Source organism: Pundamilia nyererei, unplaced genomic scaffold, assembly GCF_000239375.1.
Source record: "Pundamilia nyererei isolate P.nyererei 1_Seehausen unplaced genomic scaffold, PunNye1.0 scaffold00120, whole genome shotgun sequence".
NCBI lineage: Eukaryota > Metazoa > Chordata > Actinopteri > Cichliformes > Cichlidae > Pundamilia > Pundamilia nyererei.
Window position 1 is genome coordinate 1,884,840 of NW_005187521.1, and position 25,732 is coordinate 1,910,571.

Genomic DNA, 25,732 nt, shown 5'->3' on the forward strand with positions numbered 1-25,732 from the left:
TTTCTGCACGGCACGGTTACTTGACACTTACCCTTGACTAATAATTAAAAATCCTGCATTGAACTGATAATTAGACTGTGGTCATTAGATTGCTGCTGAAGCTAAAAAGTTCTCCAAGTTGACCTCAAGCTATGTCAAGCTGTAGCTCCATAAGAAACAACTGTTTCCAATTCAGATGTTTCCTTCTAAAGGAAGGATAAATCCTCCTTTCTCATTCAAAAAAGGTGGACTTGCATAAATGACCACAGGGGTCTGTGCAACAGTGACTTTTTGGCCATGATGCCTCCTCACCTTCTGGAATTGGACTGGCAAAATGCCTGACGGGCCCAAAACCCAATACGAAAGAATACATAAATGATATTGCCCCTTTCTGACCTGCATTTGCTACTTTTGTGGATCTGTAGTTAACGCCATCACAAAGGCTGAGACTCCTTTTCAGTGCTCTTAAATTGTAATACCGTATGAAATGGATCATGTACAGCTAATGGGACTCAGACCATTGAGTCATTCAGCAGTAGAATTTTACACCCACAGTGTAGGAATGAGTGCTACCGCAGGTCATTCTTACCAGCAGCTGTCAGACTCTATAACACAGTTTAACATCCTTTTGATTATCTTACTCATCATCTTGTTTGTTCATTGCACATTTTATACATATCTCCGTACAATTTTTTCTATATATATTTCTGTACATTATAAACGATCTTCAGTTGATTATGTATATAGGACCACTTTATGTCTTCCTTTTATATTTTATATTTCCCCCTGCTATAAAAGCTGTGTAACACCCAAATTTATCATCCGTGGGATAATAAAGGTCTATTCTATTACCTATCCCCATACTATTCTCCTCTGTGGACTTGACCCGTATGATTTGTGTCATGGTCCTTCAGGAGAATTTTACTTTTCTTTCACACAGATGCCATGATTTTATCATAGATTAAAATAATAAAAAATAATGTCCTAGAAAATCTTTTAAGCAGAGGTGCTCAACTGCTCTGTTACTTGTTATTTCTGGGAATATTAAACCAAATACTGGCCCCAATTTTAGTGAAAGGTTTAACACTCCTCTGGATTTTAAATCTAGATAAGGCCTATGCTTTATTCACTTGAATGATAGCTTATGTTCCAAATAAGTGTGCTTCATGTGTGGACACATTCTACTGAATCAAAATGTTAATGTTTAACCTGAAACCTTGTTAAACCAATCCATTACCAATAGTGTTATCAATAGAGATGGCGATATTTGTCAAACACAAATTCTATGTAAATTTTGCCTGTCTCTGAGTAAGCAATTTCAGGTTTTGATAGTTTAAAAAAATCTACATTAGTTGTTGATTAGTATAAAACACCCTCAGCTGTCAACGGTGTGCTAACCTCTTTAATGAAGTGCTAATCTAAATTCAGTCTTCAGGAAATATTTCTCATGAGGGACTTCAACTGGAACTGACTGCAACTCTCTAAATCTCTTTAAAATTGTTGAAAGTGTCCAGAAAAATCTTTCAAATCTTTCATCAATTGAATTATTTTAATCCAAGTTATATTATGATCATAGCATTATAAAAGCTTTTCAGTGAATGATTTAGTGCAAAGATGGGGTTAGAAAAACTCTGTCTTTTCCTTTTCTTTTTCACGAGACAGTTTTACTGTGGAAAATAAGTGCTTTGTCCTTAGTCCTCATCACAAATAGAAATATATGCCTTAAACTGTGATCCAGTGCGCATCAACCTTTCAACTACTCAATACTACAAGTCATTCTGAGAGCAAAGCACTTTTAGCCAGCCAGCTTTAGGTTGCTCTGTATCAGTCTTTGTGATGGTAATCTATTCCTTATGTTTACCTTTCAGCTAGGTTTAAGAGTTCTTAAAATAAATAGTCAGTCATAGGAAGGATTTATTAGTTTGTTTTTTTATCCCTATGCAAAGTGTCTTTAATTATAAGTTTGCTGTGAGTTCCAAATGAACCCCAGTCAATGAATTGCAAATTAAAATGGACAAAAGGCAGGGAGAGGTACTGATAACCTCGCGAGAGTTTTTCTAAGCAGATGTTCACAACAAATATGTTGGAGCCCAACTGATACTCTCATTGGCCAATTTGGTTTTTGAAAAACTGCAGATACTGATAACATCTGTGATTAGGCTAAGATTTACAGGTATCAGCTGAGCTCTGTTTTTCTTCTTCTATTTGTTCTTTTGATGAGGTACTAATTATATACATAATATTGATTCTTACTGAGAGCAACGCCACTAGCTATTTGCTGGTATGTTTTTTCCCTTTTCTTCAAATGTATTTTTCTTTGTAGATTCATAAAGTTTTGTATGAATAAAACAAGTTACAAACTGGTTTAAATGAGTGGTTATCTCGAATGGCCTTTGTTATGGATTCAAGTTAAGATTAGACTTTCATTTTCTTCTTTTCCTTTGTTTTGGTGGTTTTAAAACAAAAGCATTGAAAAAAATCAACTGGATTTTTTTAAACGGCACTGACTTGAATTTAATTAATTTCCCTGCATGATCTGTTAACTTGAAAAACAAAAAATAATAGCCAAAGCAGATCATTGTCTAATGGAGATTTAAAATAATATCAATAACCCTTTTAAAATTTGAAGGACTGGTCTAGACCTCACCCACATATAGACAAAGACTAACATCACATTTCTGGCAAGGCTGACGTGTTTGGTTCCTTTAACGAGCATCTGATGTCCACAAAACCCTCAAACTTTTAGGTTCTAGGAAATCAAGAGGTCCAGCTAATTTGAAACTTTTCTTTTTTGGTACATAACAGGCAACATTGTGAAGCTATTTTTATTGATCTAAATGACACCATTTATTATGAAATTTTAAAGTAAAGACTTGTCAGTGCAGGGTTGTTAGAAAAAACTGTTGAATTGTTTCAAAGTTATTTATCTTGCAACTATCAGTGTGTAAGGATAGAATAAATCACTTGCTACCTCCCTTAATGTAACAAAAGAACTGATGGAAGGTTCAAGTGCTACTGTTATTAATTTTATATATAAACAATCTGGGTTATAATATCACTACAGCAAGAACTGTTGCAGAGTTCAGTGCTCTGAGACTGAGTAAGTATCTCAATATAAATGCTTAGGAATTACAATTGATGACTCTTTTACACCTCATATTCAGCAACTGGTGAAAACATTGAATTTGAAAGTCTGTTTTTACTTTAAATAATGTCCTATTAATCGTTTGAGGCAAGAAATAGACTTGTTGTTTTCACCTTTATGTTTGTACTTGATTATGGGGATTTGATTTACAGTATATAGAATGCTTGACTCTGTCTGTCATGGAGCAGCGAGGGAGATTTAAGACCATAGTCTAAATTTTAGATTAGAGATTTAAACCTTTCTCTCAGGACATAATACAACAAAAACATGAGTTAAATTGGAATAGCAGTTTCTTAATACAGTTTCTTTTTCCTTATTTAAAATACCTTGATACAGTTGGCATCTCGTTCTGGCCATTTCCCACGTTCCTATCTTTGGCATCCTCCTTAAAGAATAAAAAGCATACATCGATTAAAAGGATAAAATTTGCTCTGATCAGCTGTATACTCTTTAAGAACTAGGGCATACAACCACATCTAGTAATATCAGTAAGTTTATCCCTCCAAGCTGGTCCTTTTAATTACTTGTAAAGAACAGATTGTCTGTTGGAACCTTTAATCAACTATATCTGATGAGACAAAGTAAAGATAAAAATATAAGCACCTTGCTTGACTGCTCCTGAAGAACAAACCAGGCCTGTCGCGCCGCACTTTGTTTGGCTTCTTTGATACTCTTCCCCTTCCCCACAGGATATTGCTTGTTGTTAATCCGTAATTTGTAGAAAAATCTGAGATGCAAAGAAGTTGAACAGTACATTAACAGTTTACTGAACATGAGTCATGAGCATCCAGTGTCTGCAGTGTGTATTCAGAGTCCAGTACGTCGGGCATACTCACTGACGTTTATCAGGTGTGCCACATATTTTCTCATCAACAAATGTATAGGAGCAGTTTTCTCGCTGACAGTAGTCATTGATAAGTCCTATGTAATTTGTCTCCACTAAGCTGGGGTCTTTAGAGTTCACGGTCAGGTTTTTTGTTGTAGTACTGTAAACAACAAGCAGTAAGAAACTTTACTATGATGCAGATGCCACGATTAAACAATACATCACCATTGTTAATTACTCACCACAGATCAAAAACATTCTCACTCAAGTCCTCACTTTGTTGACCTGATCCATCGCTGTAATTCTCATCTGCAGTCTTGAAAAATATAAAAAGTACAATTTTAATGTGGTTATATTAAAATGTTTATGTTTTAGGATTATGATCAAGCTAGAATGGCATGGACTGAACTATAACTTACATCTGTAGTTTTGTTGCCATTTATTATGTCATATACGAGCTTGGCTGCTTCCTCCTTAGCTTCTCTTGCCGTTTTCCCAGAGACTGCTGGGTACTCCTTATCACCAACCATGAAGCTACACCACCTAATGCCATAAAATAACATTTATTTAATCTATTTTACATGAGCACAGAATAGCTATAATTGAGAAACAGTCAGGAGGCTTACGGGATAGCATTATTTGGTCCAGGCCTTGTTGTCTCCATAGGCTTTATAGTCAACCTGTTTCTCTGGCCATATTCATTGAGCCAGCATATGAAGTTGATATCTGTCTCAGCTGGTGTAGAAGCTTCTGCTGCATTTTCTGTCTGTTAAGGTTAAAAAACAAACAAACACCATGGGCACATGCACCACTTATTTTTCTCCAACATGCTAAAGTTAAATAAACTTACCAAGTCCTGACATTTACCATCCAGCAGGCACCTCAGAGCATTTTCAGCTGCTTTAAGCTTTGCATCTTTTTTGGTCTTCCCCACACCTTTGGGGTAGTCTTTACCATCTATGATCGCCTTCTGGCTAAATCTGTAGAGGAAATGACCTGTTAGGGTTAGGTTGCAAGAAATAACTTGAATTTTCTCCTTCCACTTTTAACCTCTGGGAGGCAATATTTCTTTATGATGAAACTTGAGATGTAAATTGCGTGTATATGCAATATATATATATATATATAGTAAGACATCCTATATATACAGCAACAGACAAGCAGGTGCAGTTTTAAAACGGGCTTCCAGTGCTTTGCTGGGCTCTTTATAATAACATGACTATTCAACTAGTTAGAAATAAAGATTTGGCAAAGCATAGCGCCATTATAGAGCCTTTGGGCCTAAGAGCTGTCATTTCCTGTAATTGAAAGACAGATTAAAATTGATTTAAAATATAACTGCAAGGTAATAAAGGCTTACGACTACACCAGTCTGTGTATTTGATGTCACCATCATTACTTGTGCATTTTTCCGATAAGATACATAAGGCCTCTTCTTAAACTGTACTGATTAGCTTTGACTTACCGTGCTATCAAACACTCATCTCACCCAATACTTCTATTATCGTCGATATATTATAATGCTCAAAGCTCTCAGGTACTACAAATGTACTCACACTTTATTATGGTCTGGGCCGTCAGAGCCAAGGTACTCATACTTCAGCTTCAAGCGATTTCTCTGCGCATACTCGTTTAGTTCAGCTACGTAGTTTTTAGTTGCCATCATTAATGACTCGGCAAATGTAATAAAATCCCGGTGAGAGCACACAAAGCTCACAGTACTGCTCCCGTCCCCACTTCCATCTTCCTTCTCCGACTGCGGTCAAGTATGTCCATTGTTTGTTTCGATTCAGCTGACTTTAGGCATCAGTAAGTTTCGGTTTCTTCGTCCTCCCCTACGTGGTAACAGAGCAGTCGAAACCAACTCCCAACTTGTCGCACATTAGCGACGTTCTGTGTACGGAAATGCGCAGCACATTCAGCTGTCCTGCGGTGTGCAGAGAAAGCCTCTGCATTTTTTTAAAGGACCCTCTCCAAGCTCGTTTCTTTCTTCAATAAGTCTTCGTGGGCCGTGTTGGTAATGCTGAAAGGTATATCTAATTTTAGTTTGTGGGAAGCAATAAAAAGGAACAAAAGTGCACTGCAAAGAAAATAGTCTTCCAGCTTGTAATGTTAACAACAACTTGTTCCATAAAATGGGATTTTTCCCAAACTGAGTGCACATTTAGCATGTGGTAATAAAAAAAAATCCCATACGCACTTATGTTTAATGTAAAGTGTAAGCAAATCATCAGTACCTGTCAAGACCCACTCACTAAATTATGCAGTAAAACATGTACAAAAACTGTACAGCAGACAAATGACCATTACACCCGGGTTGGTCGTTATTTTATTTTCCACATCAGTCTATTTATTACAAAGCAAAGGCTGTAATAATTCATCAGTTTAAATATGTTAATCACATTTCCACAGAACATGATTCCTACTTTCTGTAAAAAGTGACTGAACATAACTGCTATAGCCATAAAAAACAGTACATCAAAGACATTGAAACATGAAAAAAGACATGACATGAAAAAAAACCCACAACAAAAGATATATTTATGTCACTTAGTAAGTGCTGATCAATCAGTTACATTTTCTAGGTGCATACTTTGTGCATTTAATGTTTGAGCCCACTGTTCCAGGTCTGCCTTCAGTGTACTTGCTTCAGGTCGGTTTTCTGGGCTCTGACACAGCATTGACATGATTATCTGGTTCTGCAAAACACATTAAAACAAATCAGCTACTTTCTGTATCAACATGAATATATGTTATCAGTACAAATAATTAGCCAATTCGTGCTGCTGCACGATTTTTAACTGGTACAAGCAAACAAGAACACATGGCTCCAGTTTTAGAGTCCCTCATTGGCTTCCAGTTAAGTTTTAAATCCATTTTAAAATTCCTTGATTTGTCTTTAAGTCTCTTAATGGTCTTTCCCCTTCTTATTTGTCTGAGCTGCTTCACCCTTACATGCCATCACATGCTCTTAGATCAGCTAAACAGGTGCTTTTGACTGTCCCGAAGACATTTTCTAAATCTCGAGACAAAGCCTTTTCAGTTTTGGAACCTAAAATGTGGAATGAGCTGCCTCTGGAGGTCAGGCAGGCTCGCCGATTTATTCTTTTATTCTTGTTTTCCTATTTTATCTTTTTTTTTGTACAGCACTTTGGTCAGCTGTTATGTTGTTTTAAAGTGGTTTATAAATGTGAAAGTGAAAAAAATAAGAATTATACCTCTTCTGGAAACTTCAGTGTAAATTCTTCAGGGAGAATTTGCTTTCTGACACCTGAAAAAATCTAGTATACATAATGATAAAAGGATACAAAAACATGTTATTTGACTTGACAGAAAATCATCACAAGAAAAACAAAAGCAAAACTTAAGTATGCAATTCTATACATTATATTCTTCACACATTAACACTGATAGGAAGCTACCAGTAAACATTTTAAAATGTAAACTATTAAATTGTTATACCAACTCACTTTCCCTCTTTCATGCCCAGAAGAGATTTTCCAAAGGAGTTCAAAATATATCAGTCCCAGAGCAAATATGTCCACTTTGGAGCCATATCTTGTTTTGGTCCTCTGTCATAAAACAAAAACATAATGTGTCACACACCCCTTAACTCAGTGTGAGTGTTTAAATTATAAGATATGGTTGTGGTAAGCTAATCTATGTGGATTTCACTTTTTTCAAGTTGTAGTTAAATTTTAAGACCATGGTATATAAAATTAAAAGTAGAAACCAGAAAAAAAAAACCATCTGGCTGCAATCACTTAAAAAAAGATATCTTAGCATGTATCATAAGAGATGGTTTTATCTGGAATGAAATAAGAGTTTTACAGCGAATGAATGAGGTGGTGATAATGGAAAGAAAAAAACTTTTACATTTGTAAACATCTTTAAAAAAAACACAAAGAACAGGAGATTCTGTCATTTTTAAGAACATTTGCAGAAGGTAATGAAACTTGAATAGATTCAGAAAATGTTGAGCACATAGCTATCATTGAATACTGTCAACAATAAAAAAAACACAGAAAAGAAATCAAAGGTTATTTGTTTACAGAGACCTCACCTGTTCGGGAGCCATATATGACTTGGTTCCTGTTTTCTCTGTTCTCTCACTCTGATTTTCATCATTATCATCAGTCTCAGTAGCAACTAGACCAAAATCTCCAATCTTCACTTTTCCATCTTTTCCAAACATGATGTTGGTAGGCTGACGATTGGAAAAGCAAAATTTAAACATTGAGCATTTAGTGCTTCGTGTAGTCAGAAATGAGTGAATAAGCTCAGGTGATTCTACGAGAAATCTTTCAAATTTACACCATATGTGCATCTACTAAGAGGCTGAGGCATAGCACTGGCTGCTTCTAGTATTTCTCCATGATGCTGCGCCATCTCTTCAACCTTCTTATACTTATCACCACCTTGTAATGTTGACTTTAATCCCTAAATCAACACTAATAATGTTTTTCTTAATGTGGCCCTAACACTCAGTCATTTCCTGTCTACTGGGTTTACTGTGAAGTAGAAGAAGCACACCAATACTTTAATAGCAGCAGTGTGCATCTCCCTTAAACACACAAAAAGGATACTAAAGAATATGGAAATGGAAAAACTTAAACTTAAATGTGAGCTAGCTCAGCAACATAAGCTTGTGATCCTGTAATCTTGAGTCTCACCTTGAGGTCCCTGTGGATGAGTCTGTGGGAGTGAATGCACTCGACTCCACTGACTATTTGCTGCATAACGGGAAGACTTTCTGCTCTTCTTATAGACTCTTCAAGAGTTTTCTCATTCTTCTCAGTTATCCAGTCTTTAAGTGTTTTGTCATCACATAACTCCATCATAATATAGAGGTACTTTTGTGATGAATTACTACTAGACCTAAAAAAAAAGGAAGATTAAAAATCTAATTAGCATCAAGTCTTCATTTTAAGCATAGAAATGCAAAACTGCACAATACTAAATAACTGAACAAAACTTACTGGGAAGTACTGTAACTGTCAGTTGTATTGTCCCACTGGTATTCTGAATCCTCCAGCCAATACTTGTAGTATCGAACAATGTTGGTGTGATGGAGGTCTGATAATGCCACCACCTCCCTTAGAGACTTTCTGATTATAAGAAGTACAAGAAATATCAATAAACTTTAAATCTCTTTTAAAGCATCTGTAACTTTCCAGCTGAGGGACTCAATACATCAGGAAACAATACTGTAAGAGTATCTCTGTGAAGACTTATAACAACTCCCTTACTTTCAGAAGAATTCTAAGTTTCATATAGCTTTAGGCTGTCATTGTGCTATGATGTAGCCATCAAATGCATATGTAACGCACAGAACTAACCTTAAGTAGCAAGCTAGCTGCAACTGAGGAATGTACACTTTCAACTAACCCAAAAAAATTCTGTGTCAGTTTTGTATAAGAAACATTGGTTTATTTATTACTTTATGAAGTAAGAAGACATTAGATACTAATGGGTGACCCGATACTAGAATGGATAGATTGCATACCACATGAAGGTAAATGCCTTAAACAACAAAATTCCTGCTCGGATCATTTGCTGCGTTACTCTCTCGTTGTATTATTCCCTCTCTCCACTATTTCTATCAAAAAATGTTTCCAAATGCTAAAAAAAAAAGGTACATTAGCATTAGCGGACAGTAGCACAAAGTCACATAAAACAGTAATGTGATGAGAAGTTTGGCACCTTAATTCATTTACTGATGCTAAAGTGAAGGCTGCAGATGGATGTTAAGTAAAAACATAACATCAAAAACCTAAATGTATTTGTACACCGAAAAACAAAAGATGCAAAATATCCCCAAACACTTGACAGTAAATTTGCCACCCGCCTTACTGTATACTCTTGTATACTACTAGTGTGCTAATCTCTCTCAAATCTCCTGTACAGAGCTAGTGGGAATTCACCTTTTTCATAAACTTAAACAAAATTAAATATTTATATTAAATATTTACTTACTCTTTGCAGCGAACAATTTTAATAGCAAAATATTTTTTCAGCAGTTTATGTTTTGCCTTATAAACACGACCAAAGGCTCCTTTACCAAGGCGCTCTATAGAGTCGAATTCCAGTGTAAACCTGTAGAGATTAACATAGGTGTTACTATTAATGACAAATGCTAACAAAGAGAAAATTCTCCTTTAACTATAAACTGTAGTAAAAACATGATAGCAGTACATTGTAGTGTTGTTGTTGTTTTTTTAATACCTCGATTGCACTACTTGACTTGATGTTTTCTCGGTGGAACCTCTTTCTTTACTCTTTTCTTTGAGATCAGAGTTGTGCAAATCCTTAAAAACAATGCAAAGTCAGCATATTGAAATTCCAGTATTAAACAAAAAACTGAAATCACTCAGAAAATTTGAATTTGAATTTCTGTGAGTCCTTCATACCTTTTTTTTGTGTCTGGAAACATTACCGAAATTTGCTGCTATTCTAACCAGGAAAATCATCATCAGCAATAATGTCAGATGAAATATTACACAACGATGTTTACAACAGGTTTCAAAGTATGACTTACCTTATTTTTGGTTTTAAATCAGGATTTTGATCCTTAAAAAGGGAGAAATAAAGGGGGAAATAAGGCTAAATTAGATGCAAAACATTTGTTACAAACAAGACAACCTTAGTTATTAAATGGTATTATTAATAGTAGTTTGAAACACTGACGTCAATCATCAGGTACTGAAAGTTTGTAAGAGTTTGTAAGGTGCTATTTTACAAATACACACTCAATTTCTGCCCAGAGCCTTAGCTAACTTCTTGTCTGTATAGAATGTATATATTTATGTATGTTTTCCACATACATCATCCCAAGGAAACTTTTCCTTCATTTGTACAAGTACATAGTTGAGCCTTGTTGGATTAGTTCCTACAGATAAAAATTATATACTTGAACAACATCACAAGAAAAAATAATATTGTCAGTTATTTTTCAAATTCTTGGAAAAAGTTAAGCCCGTTTCTAGCTAATATTATCCCCTTTAGTAAAAATTACTCATGGGAGATTTGCATAATTATCCACCTGCTTGATGTGAGGAAAATCTGCAGTGTGCAAAATCATCGGCCAGTATTGCAGTGATACAGATTTTACCACATTTATATTTTAATTAGAAAAGAATATCAGACTGTAGGAGTCAGAGGTTTAAACAACATGGGTTTACCTTCCCCAGGCAAATCCTATCATTGGCATTTTTTCTTGAACTTCTGTTTCTAATTTTACTTATTTATACAACTGTGAGTTTTATGTTAAAAAACAAACAAACAAAAACCAAAAAAACGAACAGCAAAAAAGAAAGTGATGAATGAAATTGACACATACAAAATCTAGGATGCATTCGTTGAGACCGGAGTTATTAGTGAGGGGTTTTTTTCTTGTTAGTTTTTAATTTTTATTTTGACTTTGTTTTTAATTCACTTTAGTTTCAGTTAGTTTCCAAAGTGAATGTTCTTGTTTTACTCTTTTTAATTATTATTGCATCAAGGGGATATGTCAGAGGCAAGATTTAGGAAAATCAGGTATTGCAAGAAAAAAAGAAAGCAGTTGACTCACAGTGTTGTAGACATATAGGGTCTCAATAAACATGTACACCACTGACTCATCAGGCAGATTGAATTAAACAAACTAAATACTAAAACTAAAGATATTTCCTCTATATTTGTATTTTAGTTTAGCTTTTTATTCCCCTAACTGTGCAAAATCATTTCACTTCACTTTAAAAAAAAGTCTAGTTTTAATTTTTTATTTCAGTTTTTTCACATCTAATTTTAGTTTAGCTTAAGCTGACTATAATAACCTTCACTGAGAAAAAAAAAACAGATCAGTTTTTCATTTATTTAATTAATGAAGACTGTCAAATGCATTTGTCACATTTTAATAGATCATGATCACCAATATGTAGTGTTTGCTTGATCACATTTTTTAATAAATAACTATTTTCATACCTTGATATTACTATAGATACATCACCCATTATTATTGAAAAGTTGTTATTGCAATTATGAAAACTACTAATTAGGAGTGTAGAATTGGAGCTAAATAATTAAAAGCATCCTAATATAACCGTGTTAGGATCAAAGGACATGACAACAAAAGATATAGAAGACACAGAGGATAACAAACCTGTTCCTTGGAAGGTCTCTGAACCTTTGGGGAAACAACTGGGTCACTTGAAGTCATTGGTATTCTTTCTGATTTTGCATCATGTGGGATCCTTTGAAAATACAGCAAGATACATTCATGCAGTTTTCTCCACATTAAACTTAAGTATTAGGTGTGCTTGCTCATTCCATTGCCTTACAGTGTGCTCGCTGGGCTGGACAGCTGGACTGGTGTAACATCATCTGACACAGCTGACCAAGAAACCAGCTGAAAGAAACAAAAAAATGTTCAGCTGTACACTAAGACACTGTTTGGTAGTAGGACACTTTAATGTAAAATAATATGATTGTTGGTAAGTGCAGGGGATATTTATTAACATGCACGACACGCCCTTACTATTTGTCCATCTGGCTGCTGCAAAATTAACCACATACATGTATGTTTAAAATGAGACTGTCAGAAAAATTCTAAATGTTTTTGAAAACATTAGTTTTAGCTATAATTTAAACCTCCTAACACCTGAACTCTTTCATGGCATGCATTTTTAATTTCTCCTTGCTATTTGGGCTGATTGGGAAATGCAAAAACAAAGAATTACATGATTTTTTTCCTGATTTTTAGAGCCACATATGAGGACATTCGCTTTAAATTTCGATAGAACAGTGGCAGTATAATGTCCTCGTAAGTGGAAATCAGGCCCTTGTGGAGCAAAATTTTGTATTTTGGTCTAGACAACTCAAAATGTGATGTCCACATATGTGGATGCCAGGTCCCAGGAGGTTAATATACAACATAAAATATTCAGCAATAATCACTTTCTGTATGGTTTCTGTAAAGTACAGCAGTGGCTTCAAAAGCATGTTAGCATCCTGGAACCCACATCAGGCGTTTTTTGGATATTTTTCACATTTAATCTCTTAGCATGTCTGCTTTTTGCGACTGTTTTTGGTTGCATATGTAAATCTGTGAGGTCTGTTCTCAAAGCGCAAAACATAGAGAAGAAAATATTTAAATCAAGCACATACACTTATTTACTAATGTTTTCAAATGCCATTTACTGATAACTGTACCAATAACGCTAAAAAAAGAAAAGACAAAAAAAGCATGCCTTTTTTTTTTTGGGCTCGATTTTGAAATTAACTTACTGCACCTACGTTTAGAAAACAACCGTGATTTTAAAACTAACCACATCTATGAGCTCTATTTGGGGTTTGCTCTCACACACTAGTTTGCTCTATTTAGCTAATCTGGTCGTATGCTTTAGAAACACATGCTTTTTTTTAAAAAAAAAAAGAAAAAGTTCACTAAGTACAATAATACCTGATGATTTTGTTAGGAACATATTTCTGCATCATCCAATCTTTGAGATACAGCAATATTTGGACACTTATAAAAATTATGATTATGATTGTGAAGTATTGTTCCTTTACCTAAATTGTGCTTCCCTGTCTGTAACACTGAGCTTACACTTTTCAAGCTGTTTTAACACATGAAGTTCAGGCAGCTTAGAGAGAAAAGACAATACAAAATACTTGGCTGTCCTCTCTTTTATGACCTTACAACTAGCAGGAAATAATCCGCCTCAGACTAGTTTGCACTATTGGAAATACAATTTGGTTTAGGCGAGCTTCCCGCATAAAGTGGGTTTGAAGCAGTAAGAATGATGCCCACTCATTAGAAGTGAATGCAATCTGACATCACACATCATGTGTACGCAGCAAGTAGGGAGCAGGTAGATAAATGAAATGTGTGACATTTGCCTTCTCACAAGCATCTCTGTTGAATGATGCTGAGAAAAGTTTAGTAGTGTAGTCCTTTTACCGCCTTTATAGTAAGGAATTAAAAAAGCTAGAGTGCGTTGGATGAGGAATATGGAAGATTTCAAGGTTGTGGATAAAAACAAAAATCATTAAGTAAAGATCATTAAGTACCTTATCCCAATTTGATTGTTCCTGAAGAGCAGACCACGCCTGCCGAGCAGCATTTTGTTTGGCCTCTTTGATAGTCTTACCCTCACCCACAGGATATTCCTTGTTGTCAATGACTACTTTGTAGAAGAATCTGTGTAGGGAGACAATATCAGCAGCAACAGGTTTAAGAGTTTTGTGCCATACAAATAGCTTTATATATACACACACACATATATAGATTTAGTCTATATAAGGTGCATTTAGTTAAAAATGTTAAGTCATACTCACTGAGGATTATGTGGTGGACCGCATTTGCTCACTAGGACGTAATCATGGCAATGCTTTGTTTTCTGACAGTAGAGATTGATGAGTCCTATGAAATTCTCTTCTGTAAAGATTTCAGCTTCTTTCTTTACCATCAAGCTCTTTGTCTTAGAACTATAAAGACAAGCCACATATTCAGAACTTTACCAACAAAAGAGAATCCAAACATTGAAACTGAAACTATTTGTTACAACTGTTTGTCCTCACCAGTTGTCGTCATGATTCTGATTTATTTCTACTCCTTTGTGACTTGAAGAACCACCGTGTTTTAGATCGATGATCTTAGAACAAGAACGGACATTTAAACTGATTTTACTTAATCTGGTAATTTAAAAAAAAACTTCTGCAACAGCCTCAACATTACAAACTGGTGAACCATGGCAGGAGTGGATGAAAGAATGGGATATAACCAACCTGCTCCTTGGAAGCGTTAGATGACTGGGAGAAAACAACTGAGTCATTTGTAGTTGTTGTACTGCTACTTGATTTTGGACAACCAGAGTCCCTTTGAGACAAATAAAATGCCTAATTAATAGGTATTTTCAACATTACATGTTACCATCTACAGTACTGCTCAGCCTTACAGTGTGCTTGGTGGTGTGGACAGCTTGGACGGTGCTCTATCATCTGACACAGCTGACTTGATAGTTATCTGAAAACACAAAGGAGGTTGTGGCGCTGTTAAACACAACCCTTCTCATTATAGTCTGCATGATCATACAGAAGAAATTCTGATTTAGTTATTCGAGTAAGGCCATCAAAATCTGACTGATGAAAAATCTCCAAAATAGGCAGAATACTACAAGAATTATCTGAGGAAAACACTTTAACATGCAAATAGGACAGAGTGCTCCATAATAAAAAGTTACGATGAGGCCAAGAGCTTACTCAACCATTACATGCAAAAAGGATTAGGTGAACATACACAGAGATGGACACCTGAATTTTGTTTCTAGGGGAACTCAAACTCAAGTGTGCAATAAAATGATGTAAATAGTGTATACAGCATCTAAAATACCAGGCTAGGGTCCCACTATTCTTTGGGAACAGTGTGAGCCTGGGGTGGTACCATAGTGTGCATAGTGGAAATACCAACATCAACAATCTACTAAATGGCCAAAACACACTGAAGAAAAATATAAACGCAACACTTCTGTTTTTGCTCCTATTTTTCACGAGCTGAACTTAAAGATCTGAAACATTTTCTACATACACAAAGGACCCATAACTAACCCATAACTGCTGATTAGCACCTTGACATGCCACACCTGTGGCAAAGGAGAAGTTCTCACTAACACAGATTTCGACAGATTTGTGAACAATATTTGATAGTAATGGGTCCTATGTAGAAAATGTTTCAGATCTTTAAGTTCAGCTCATGAAAAATAGGAGCAAAAACAAAAGTGTTGCATTTATATTTTTCTTCAGTGTATTTAATATCAAAAGAACCCATAGGACATTCATGTGTGTATGAGAATCTATCAGTGTCTTCATTTTCTCCGGAGACTTAAGAGTTTTTAGTTTTGGTATTATATCAGTTTTTAGGTCTACTGCAGAGTCTCTTAGGCTATGACAGCAGGTTTGGAAATCTAACAATCAGGAAAGCAGGAAAAATTATAGGAACATAAACATTCCCCAAGATATTTTTTTACGATTCGATAGGCCACAATATTTTATTAGGAGGTACAACTTCCCTTTGTGTCAGTATAACTGCTACAAATATTCAATTGTCCCTTTGTCAGTTAAACTGATAAATGAACAGCTCATGACTGAAGGACAACTCTACTACTACTTCAACTATTTATTTAATTATTTATGCATTCTAAGGTCTGTATTTATAAAAGTGTGCCCAACTAGGGTTTATGCTTTGATTTTTATTACTATGTGTGTGTGGGAGGGGTTTCAATGCAGGAGCTGGCCGATCCAGGATGATTTCCCCCTACGGCAGACAATAAAGTACTCTTAACTTAACAGAAAATGTTAAATACCTTGCTGTCCCAGTCTGACTGTTCCTGAAGAGCAGACCAGGCTAATCGAGCTGCATTTTGTTTGGCTTCCTTGATGCTGTTACCCTCACCAACAGGGTATTCCTTGCCATCTATGACTAATTTGTAGGAAAATCTGTTGTGAAACAGTGAAAAACTGGTTTACATCATTTACCAACTGTTAAACATCAGCCAGCATTTAGCAGAAATTGTCTATAATGGCTGGTGAGGGGACGGTCACACTCACTGTCGATTATGAGGCAGTCCACATATAACCTCTTCAATAAACGTGTGGGAGCGGGATGTTTTCTGACAGTAGTGGTTGACAAGACCTATGAAATTTACCTCTGTAAACCTTTTATCTTCAGGTTTCACAGCCAAACTCTTTATCTGAAGGCTACAATATCAAAGAAAAAATACATAAAAACTGAAACTTCAACCACTTTAAACAATACATAGTTTACAAAAAGGCTTCACAGGGATAAAGCATCAAAAAGAAACACTGTTTCAACTCACCAGACATCTGCAACATTTTGTTTTGTTTCCTCCTTTTGCTGACTTGATGTGAAAATGTCTTTCTCATCTCCAGTCTGGAATATAAAGTACAAGTGAACAACATGCTACTAGAACATGCATGAAAATATTTAAACCATTTCTCCAGTTTTCTTTGACGTCAAGTCAGTCAGTATAAAACAGTATGTTCCATTCGTTACCTCTAAAGTGCCACATATATCGTGATATACAAGCTTGGCTGCTTCCTCCTTGGCTTCCCTTCTTGTTTTCCCGGAAGCTGCAGGGTACTCCTTGTCACCAACAAAAAAGTTACACCATCTAACATTAAAAGAAAAATATTAAATAGATTTCAAATAGATTATTCACATCTACAATCAAAACTAGATGCATCATGTAGACTTACTGATTTTCATTATTTGGTCCAGGTCTGGCAGCCTCCACGGGCCTTACAATCACCCTGTTCCTTTGACCATACTCATTAAGCCAGCAGGTGTACTTGATGTTACTGCCACTTCTCTGATGAACTGATGCATTAGAAACTTCTGCAGCATTTTCTGTCTGTTTGTAACCAACAAACACACAGCAGATTAAAACAAATGTCCACACATACAGTGAGTGAATACAATGGTGCAATGATCTTACAGTATCAGCTGATTCCTCCAACAAGCCCGCCAAGGCATTTTTAGCAGCGTTCTGCTTGGCTTCCTTCTTGTTCTTTCCAACAGCATCAGGATAGGCTTTACCATTCAGAACAACTCTGATAGTAAATCTGTTGCACAGACAAATACAGTAAACTCCTAGTGTACTTTCCCTACACAAAATATTAAATATGCCATTCTACAACTGGAGGCCAATTTAAGCTTTAAAAATTGGAACACTGTTACTGTATCTTTATATACACGTGGCAAAAAAGTACCCAGGACCACAGAACTTGCTGCTCAAAAATATTCTGTTTTTAACATATGGTTGGGATGTTTTATTTGTACGGTAGGAGGTAAACAAACAACTGTAACAAAATATTACAATTGCATGCAGAGTGACAAAGTTTATGTGTGGAAACAACACACTAGCAAGATACTGCAGGATCAACATACCTGTGGACATTTAGTAAATGGACTAAAGCGACGTACAAAATACATTTACTGTACACAAACCTGCATTTGGTAGCGAGTGAGCGAAAATACAGTGAACTACTACAGCCTACTACGGTTTCACTGAAGAGTCTGTCCTACAGAAATACACACGTATACAGTCTCGTACGACATCCCAGGTCGCAGATCCCATCTGTGTTCAACTTACGTTTTAATGTGGTCAGGGCCAGCAGCTCCAACCTCCACAAACTGGAGCGCCAGCCGCTGTTTCTGTGCATACTCGTTTAACTTAGCTATGTAGTTTTCCATCCTAAGTTTGTCGAGAGTCGGAATATTTACACAAAATTCATAAAAATAGAGAACAAAGTACAAATCTCAAAATAAAACATGGTTTCCGTTTTTCCTTTCCATGTCAGTTTAGGTTTCGTTTTCTCCGTAAACGTCACATGGTGCTTTCAAGTAATGTCCGACATATCAACCACGTTTTGTTCAGTAAAGTCTTTATAAAAAAGAAATGGTTTGAAGCTGTACGCTGAAACTAGCAGAGTTGGGTGGAAGATATCAAAATAAAGTATAACAACAGAGAAAGTGTGAGTTATAGCACAGGAAAACTGAGTAGTAATGATGCTGTTTTGGGAGAATAGCCGTTTGCTTTATCAATAGTTGTTTTAGATTGTTTTTTGTAGTTTAACTAATGTTAAAGCTCGGAATTTTAACGTCAGTAATATATGATTACCTGTTTGTGTTTTTTTAATCTTACGTATGTTAGGATTGAATGACTACATGTCCCAAGATGTTTAAGAGCAGCTCCCATCGCTAAGTTTCATGGGAACTGTAGTTCTTTTGTCAAACGCCAAACGTAGAGATGTGGCGATGTCATAGTGACAATAACATATAAACCAAAAATCCTTAAGTATTTCAGACATGTAAATTATTATTATTATTGCCCAATTTACGCATCAGAATTTTTTTAAGTAATAGTAATGAAAACAAGTATGGCTGATATAAACTCACAACAAATCATACAATATACAAAAAGTCAAAATGGTAGCATTCTTAAAACGTTTAATGAAGACAGATAAATACAATTGATCTTGAAATATGTAACACAATTTGTATTCATCTTTATAAAATATAAATATTGAAAGACATCCTAATTTATAAATGAAAAAAAAAAACAACAACCCAAAAAACAGAAATGTATACAACAAATACAAACTTGATGGTCTTTCAATGAAAGACAGCAGATTAAAACTGGATGATTAAAGAACTTAATTTCTGATCACTTTATTGCCTTGGCTGTTTTTGTAGTCTGATGAACCTGACTCACATATCAAAGTGCATTCACATATACACAATATTTTTTATGATCAAACATTTATACTTTTCTTTTCTCTTTACAGGAAACTTGTGCAGACTGGTTTTCATTCATTTTATTCATGGTCTGCTGCTGTATCCCCAGGACAGTTAGCGCACAAGTCCTCTTCATCTGTAAAATAGAAATCAATACATTATATACACATACACAGTATGAGCAATGGCAATACAAAAGAACCTTAAAAGCTACAGCACTAAAGATATCACACCTACCATTATAGGTGGTCCCACACCATATGCAATAAAAATGGACTCCTCTCAAATAGGATGTCAAAATTTGTAGTTTATCAAAAGACTGCAACAGAAAACCACATATCACATTTAATATTCATTGGGATAATTTTGCCATTAAATCCTATAAGATGCATTCATGTTTTTTCAGCTCAACCTGAGTTGTCCCTCTGATGTACTCATTTCTAATCCAGAGTATATGAGTATTAGATATGAAAATGTAATTGAAAATATTTCTTTTCATTAATTCAACACATCATAGCAGGTCTTCCTACCATCTTTCATTTACTCTTGCTGCTATCCTTCTGTTAGAAAACACACCTCAGCACTGAGCTCCATCCAATGCACTCTATGCTCTCTTCTTCACCTCTGTTGTGCACTGTCTGGTGATTTTGATGGTTTAAACTCATCCATCTTCACTAAAGCTACTCCTTGCATTTTCACCCATCTCCCTCTCATTCACACACATGTATTTTGTCTTGCATCCACTGGCTTTCATTTCTCTTGAGAGACATTCACCTCTCCAGGCTTTTCTACCTGCTCTCTACTACAAATTTCAATGTCATCTGCAAACATCATAGCCCACAGAGACTCCTGTCTGACATCATCTGCCCATCACATTGCAAACAAGAGGGGGCTAATGTAATCCCACCCCCATCTTGAACAAATCTGTCACTCCCACTGTACACCTCAACATCATCCTGCTATCCTAATACATGTCCTACACATACTGCTCTGCACTTCCTCAGACAGTACCACAATTGCTGTTTTGGTAAAAAAAACAACAACAAAAAACCCCAACTATGAATAACATATATTAATTTTGATTGTCTAAAATAAAATACTTACAGTGAGTTCTGTAACCTCCTCTTCATCCTCATCCTCATCCTCCTCTTTAAGATCGTCCTCTTCTTCATCAGAGTTTGCTTTAGGCCAGTACCAGTCTTCTCTCGGAGCAGTTATCCCCTGAAAAGAGAAGAAACCTCAGCTAGGAGATACTTTGTGTCAGTGGTCTATAATTTTCCTCCTTTCACTGGTAAGAGACTGATTAGAGAGAGACCTGCTACTAACACTAGCACTGTGATGTGCAGAGGAGTCCATAAGGAGCTATACTCATAATTCTTTCCACCTTTTGACTGTCAAGCTGTTCGCAAGCTCGCTGACTCCTCCTGAGGTCTCCTTCAATCTTTCGCTCCTCTCTTTCCGTCCTTACTCTTGACCTGAAAACGCAAAAAAAGGAAAAAGTTAAAAACACAGACTATAAGAGGGGGAGGGGACAACGTTTAGAGGTAGCTGCATGCTTCACCTGAAATCTTCCAGAGATTTGGTCTCATTCTGTTGTTTGGCTCGTACTTTCTGCCTATAATGCTCCAGTTCCTCTTCAGCTTTTCTTTTCTTCATCTCTTCCATTCCAATACCCCCTCTGTCTGATTATAAACAGAAAAGTGCTGCAATCATTCAGCTAGGCTGCACACAACATCACTAAATACTCATTTTAAAATAACATTTCCTACCTGTTTTGATATTTAGTGGGATTGGATCAACTCTTCCTGCTCCTATAGGGGTAACAAAGATTAACATCAGTGCACACTACAAATGCAAAGCAAATTCACAATTTAGCGAAGAACAAACTTGCCCTGCTTCCCAAGTCCTTGCCCAGCTTTGTAGCCCATTTTCTGCAGAAGTGCAAACCCTTTGTTTTCATTGCTGATGGAGCTCTGTAAAGCCACTTCTCGGCTTTCGCTCTCCTGCTCCTTGTAGCTCTTCTGACGGTTCTTAATATTCTTTTCCTTTTGCTTCTCCTCCCTCTTCATTGCTTCTTTTACCCGCCTCACCATGCTGACTCCCGGTTTCACATCTTGACTGACAGTCGGAGGGACAAAGAAAAACGTTATAAGGGTGTAAAAAAATACCGATAACTATTGTGAGAGCAATGACACCCTGCTTCTTCGTTTTGATAGCTCAATATCGGAATATACTCGATTCAACAACAGTTTCATAGCACTGACCGAACATTGTTGTCAAAATGAACATTTTACAGTAAACACCAGAGCCAAAACACTTACAGTTTGCTAAGAAATGCATCAGACATATAGTCCTCTTCTTCATCTGACATTCTGTACAAACTAAAAAGAGAAAAAACTGAGAAAAACAGCTAAAAAAAAATTCTTCGGTTTGTGCGTTTGTATTTTCTTCTGTGGTGTTCTGTTCCTTTGCGAAAACGTTCCGAGTAGCTGCAAGGTACACACAAAGTCTACAGTTCCGCTGCATTTGGCATATATTTCGAAAGAACGTGTTTGTCCTGTGAAACGGACTCGATTAATGTCACGTCTATTTTTGTTTATTTCACAAAATTCTACAAGCAATATGATTTAAGTTAAATTATTTGTTTGGTTTAACATCGGACAAACTTCACAGCGACACCGCCCATAGTCGTCGTCATTCATCCTGGGTCACCGAAGCACAGGTAGGATGAACAGTTTTGCTGTATTTGTCCTGTATTTCAGGGAGTTTGTTGTCAATGAGGAGTATATTTTGAACAACTCAAGGTTGTAAAAAATGACGACGAAGAGCCAAAGTCCTATTTAGTCGTCAGTGTTTCGCGGAGTTTAGCTTTCCCCTTTTAGGAAGCAGCTAGCTTATGTTGCTAACTAGCTCGCGTATTAACAGCTGAAGGATGACAGCTGTCAACACATCACTGCAGTCTTAATATTTTTTGTGTTATTCCATACGAGACTTGAGCGCGGCTATTATAACTTTACAGCCACCGACATTAAAATTACTGACGTACGGAACACAGCGAAGGCATTCCAATGGAGATAATTGGTCCTTAGCATCTATAGGGCTGTTATAACCTGTCCAGCTGATGGATGGGATAGTTTATTGACTGAACAGGCGTATTGTTAGAGAAGAGGCATTTAAATTAGACAACTGAGAGGCCCTGTCATACTGTTGGGTACAGAGTTTGTCTCCTGAGCAGGAATGTCCAACCTGCAGATCAACACAGCTGTTCCCAGTATTTCTCTTCATCCTATAATACAGTATTCCTTTCCTGCTAGGAATGATCTCTTCCATGGTGGCAATGAGGTGCAAGCGCTGATAGAACTTTTAGATGAGCATGAAAATGATTTTGATCATGTTATGTGGTGACTGAGTGGCCTTCACAGTCACCACAGCTCAAGTTTATTGGAGCCATTTCAACAACACAGCTGCATATACAACAAGACACATCAAATGACACAATACAGCACAACATACAAAGTACACGTGTATTGAACACATCAACCCATAAAAGTAGTGCAGTGTGTCAGTGTACCTATGTTTAAAGTGATTTTAGTGAATGGCGTAGAGTCTAGATTGCAGAAGGGAACAGTCCACAGTGCAAGAGGTTAAGTTAATATTGCAAATGCATGATACATACGTGTAAGTTTTGCTGCATAATATATTCAGATTCTGGGCGGCACGGTGGTTAGCACTGTTGCCGCACAGCAAGAAGGTCCTGAGTTCAATGTGTGGAGTTTGCATGTTCTCCCCTGTTTGCGTGGGTTCCCTCCGGGTACTCCAGCTTCCTCCCACCGTCCAAAGACATGCAGTTTCTGGGGAAAGGTTAATAGATTAATCTAAATTGCCCATAGATGTGAATACAGGAGTGAATGTGAGTGCGAATGGTTGCCTGTCTCTCTGTGTGACAGACTGGCGAGCTGTCAAGGTGTACCCCGCCTCTCGCCCTATGACAGCTGGGATAGGCTCCAGCGCCCCCCGCGACCCTGAAAAGGATAAGCGGAAGCGAATGGATAGATACATTCAGATTCTATGATTACAACTTGCTGTAGGTAAATTGAAACAAAAAATGATAGAAGGTTCAGCATATATTTAAGCGCCTAATAGCTTGGAGATAGCTACTATCTCTGTTCTTGTAGTAATACCCCTGTATCTTTTGCCTGGTGGGAGATGATTAAACAGATGTGTAGGAGGGGACAGTGATGATGCTTCTACTTCTCCTGGTGGTTCGGGTGGCATAGTGTGGAGCTATGAAAGACAGACTACAACCAGTTATGTTGGAGGCTCAAACTTTTTCCAGGCTGCTGTTTGTCCTGATTGGTTGTGCTACCTTACCAAGTCAGGTTGGAGATAATAATAATAATAATGATAATGATAATGGTTTGCAGCTTCCCAACTGAACCCATATTTTCCATACATCTCTACTTCTGCCAAAGGAAGTAAAGTCTCTGATGGGCTTTGTTAACAGTGAGACTGGTGTTTAAGTTCTGTGATAAAGACTGGCATATAGTGGTGCCCAGGAAGCACTCTTTCAACAGACCTTGGCCAATGAAAGGAAGATGTTGGACTTCTTCCCTTCTAAAGTCAACAGCCTTTAGTTTTAGATTTGCTCAGGATCAAATTGTTGTCTTTGCACCCCCTCACCAGCTGTTCTGTCTCACTCCGGTATGCAAATTCATCACTGTTAGAGAAAACGTCTACCACACTGATACCATCACTCAGTCCAGCTGAAAACCCATTGAAGATTTTGTGCTAGTAATGCTCCCTACTGCTATCATCAAAATGCCAAATAAGATTATTTCTAAAAGAAGTGGTGCTCCAGTCTTTCACTTTAGTCAAAAAGACTTGTAGATTCAGTGTCAAGTCACACTGAAGCTGTTTGAGCAAAATATGGTCTACCGACTGCTTGTGTTGAAACAGTATATTAAGCTTTTTGTTCCTCTAATTTGTCACGTGTTCATGAATCATTGCAGAGAGGAGGGCGCACGTCTCTGTGTTCAAGGTTCCTCACCATGGAGCTGGCGCACAGTCTCCTGCTTAATGAAGATGCTTTGGCCCAGATCACCGAAGCAAAAAGGCCCGTCTTCATCTTCGAATGGCTCCGGTTTTTGGATAAAGTGCTTGTGGCAGCAAATAAGGTGACTATTCAGATTTTTAGCTTTTCTGAGTCAGAATCATTGGAAGCGTTTTGTAACTCAATTGTGCTTTTTTCCCTTCTTTTTTGAATGCAGGTGGATGTGAAAGAGAAGCAGAAGAAGCTGGTGGAACAGCTGACGGGACTAATCAGCAGCGCTCCGGGACCACCGACTAGAAAACTCCTGGCCAAAAACCTTGCTACGCTCTACAGCATTGGTGACACCTTCACTGTTTTCCAGACTCTTGATAAATGCAATGACATCATCAAAAGCAAGGATGACACACCAGCATACTTGCCAACAAAACTGTGAGTTCCCATTTATTTACTACCGCGTGTATTTTTATTGGCTATTTTTAGAAATACAGGAACTGCATATTAATAGTCTGCTTGAGCTTTCACATATTTCAATTCAAATGTAAGCTGTTCAGAACTGCTTTTAGAGCTCCAGGCACGTGCGGTAGGCCCATCTTCAAGGGTATTAGCAGTTAAGCTGGACGGTAATCTGTAGAACGACATTTTATGTTTAAAAGGAGGGATTAAGCGTACAAGACTAGATTTGCTGTGTTTCTTGCTGGCGTTAATGGAATTTAACAGTGGATGAAGCTGCATCAGTGGTGCCCTGCAGGGTTTTATCCATCAGTCATTCATACCTGCTCATTTCTGGGTAGGTGAAATACACAGACGTGCCAGGGCCTCCCTTTTGCATACTAAGCCACTGTGCTTCCCCTTCAGCATTTTACAGTAGATGAGGTTAAAGCTAATTCATGTATGTAAGCCAGTCTCACCATTTATCAACATAAGGAGGAGTCTAATAAATAGAAGTTAATAACTCTTAATTTTCATGAAGTATTCCATGGTATTGCATATTTTAATTTACATAATTATGAATTTTCACATCGATTTTTGTCTGAATTGCTGTGTTAATGCACTGTTACACATTTCTTGCAGTGCTGCAGTGGCATGTGTTGGGGCTTTTTATGAGAAGATGGGGAGGATGCTGGGAAGCTCCTTTCCAGATACCATCAATAATCTTTTAAAGGCATTAAAGAGTGCAGAGGTATGCCACGTGAGAGTAAAGAAACTAGGAGCAGGCACACTACAGTATAAAAACAGTAATGGAGGGATTGATTTGTAACGTCACTTTCTTCTATTTTATTGATGTAGTCACAAGGTAGAGGAGAGATCCTTCTGAGTCTGCAGAAGGTGCTCAGCGGACTGGGTGGAGCTGCAGCTTCTTGTCACAGAGACATCTACAAGAATGCTCGCTCTCTGCTTACAGACAGGTCCATGGCTGTACGCTGTGCAGTAGCAAAG

General features: G+C 36.9%; 4 protein-coding genes across 4 annotated transcripts in view; 1 reads left to right on the forward strand and 3 right to left on the reverse strand.

Moving 5' to 3' along the window:
- Positions 1–3,425: 3,425 nt before the first annotated feature.
- LOC102197687 (interferon-induced, double-stranded RNA-activated protein kinase-like) lies at positions 3,426–5,851 on the reverse strand. Its single transcript, XM_005742452.1, has 8 exons — positions 5,507–5,851; positions 4,801–4,930; positions 4,577–4,716; positions 4,370–4,493; positions 4,193–4,266; positions 3,961–4,110; positions 3,728–3,851; positions 3,426–3,509 (listed from the first exon to the last, which is right to left on the reverse strand). The coding sequence occupies exons 1-8, from the start codon at positions 5,614–5,616 to the stop codon at positions 3,438–3,440; spliced, it is 924 nt and encodes a 307-aa protein (XP_005742509.1). The 5' UTR covers positions 5,617–5,851; the 3' UTR covers positions 3,426–3,437.
- Positions 5,852–6,257: 406 nt separating this feature from the next.
- Positions 6,258–18,308, reverse strand: LOC102197982 (interferon-induced, double-stranded RNA-activated protein kinase-like). Its single transcript, XM_005742453.1, has 24 exons — positions 18,101–18,308; positions 17,444–17,570; positions 17,205–17,359; positions 17,002–17,119; positions 16,805–16,878; positions 16,536–16,685; positions 16,292–16,424; positions 14,888–14,955; positions 14,718–14,808; positions 14,511–14,584; positions 14,268–14,417; positions 14,001–14,130; positions 12,269–12,336; positions 12,091–12,181; positions 10,489–10,520; positions 10,361–10,403; positions 10,176–10,258; positions 9,927–10,046; positions 8,930–9,058; positions 8,624–8,828; positions 8,014–8,157; positions 7,421–7,522; positions 7,169–7,231; positions 6,258–6,649 (listed from the first exon to the last, which is right to left on the reverse strand). Exons 1-24 carry the CDS (start codon positions 18,199–18,201, stop codon positions 6,515–6,517), a joined length of 2,586 nt encoding a protein of 861 aa, XP_005742510.1. The 5' UTR covers positions 18,202–18,308; the 3' UTR covers positions 6,258–6,514.
- A 768-nt stretch (positions 18,309–19,076) lies between these two features.
- Positions 19,077–21,753, reverse strand: gpatch11 (G patch domain containing 11). Its single transcript, XM_005742454.1, has 8 exons — positions 21,567–21,753; positions 21,137–21,363; positions 21,015–21,056; positions 20,807–20,927; positions 20,630–20,720; positions 20,350–20,466; positions 19,483–19,564; positions 19,077–19,381 (listed from the first exon to the last, which is right to left on the reverse strand). The coding sequence occupies exons 1-8, from the start codon at positions 21,614–21,616 to the stop codon at positions 19,326–19,328; spliced, it is 786 nt and encodes a 261-aa protein (XP_005742511.1). The 5' UTR covers positions 21,617–21,753; the 3' UTR covers positions 19,077–19,325.
- A 139-nt stretch (positions 21,754–21,892) lies between these two features.
- Positions 21,893–25,732, forward strand: part of heatr5b (HEAT repeat containing 5B) — a 19,921-nt gene continuing 16,081 nt past the window's right edge. The window contains exons 1-5 of the mRNA XM_013913196.1: positions 21,893–21,967; positions 24,255–24,419; positions 24,513–24,724; positions 25,367–25,475; positions 25,583–25,727. Of these exons, the coding sequence (XP_013768650.1) occupies positions 24,294–24,419; positions 24,513–24,724; positions 25,367–25,475; positions 25,583–25,727 (592 nt within the window). The 5' untranslated portion in view covers positions 21,893–21,967; positions 24,255–24,293. The remainder of the gene's footprint in view (positions 21,968–24,254; positions 24,420–24,512; positions 24,725–25,366; positions 25,476–25,582; positions 25,728–25,732) is intronic.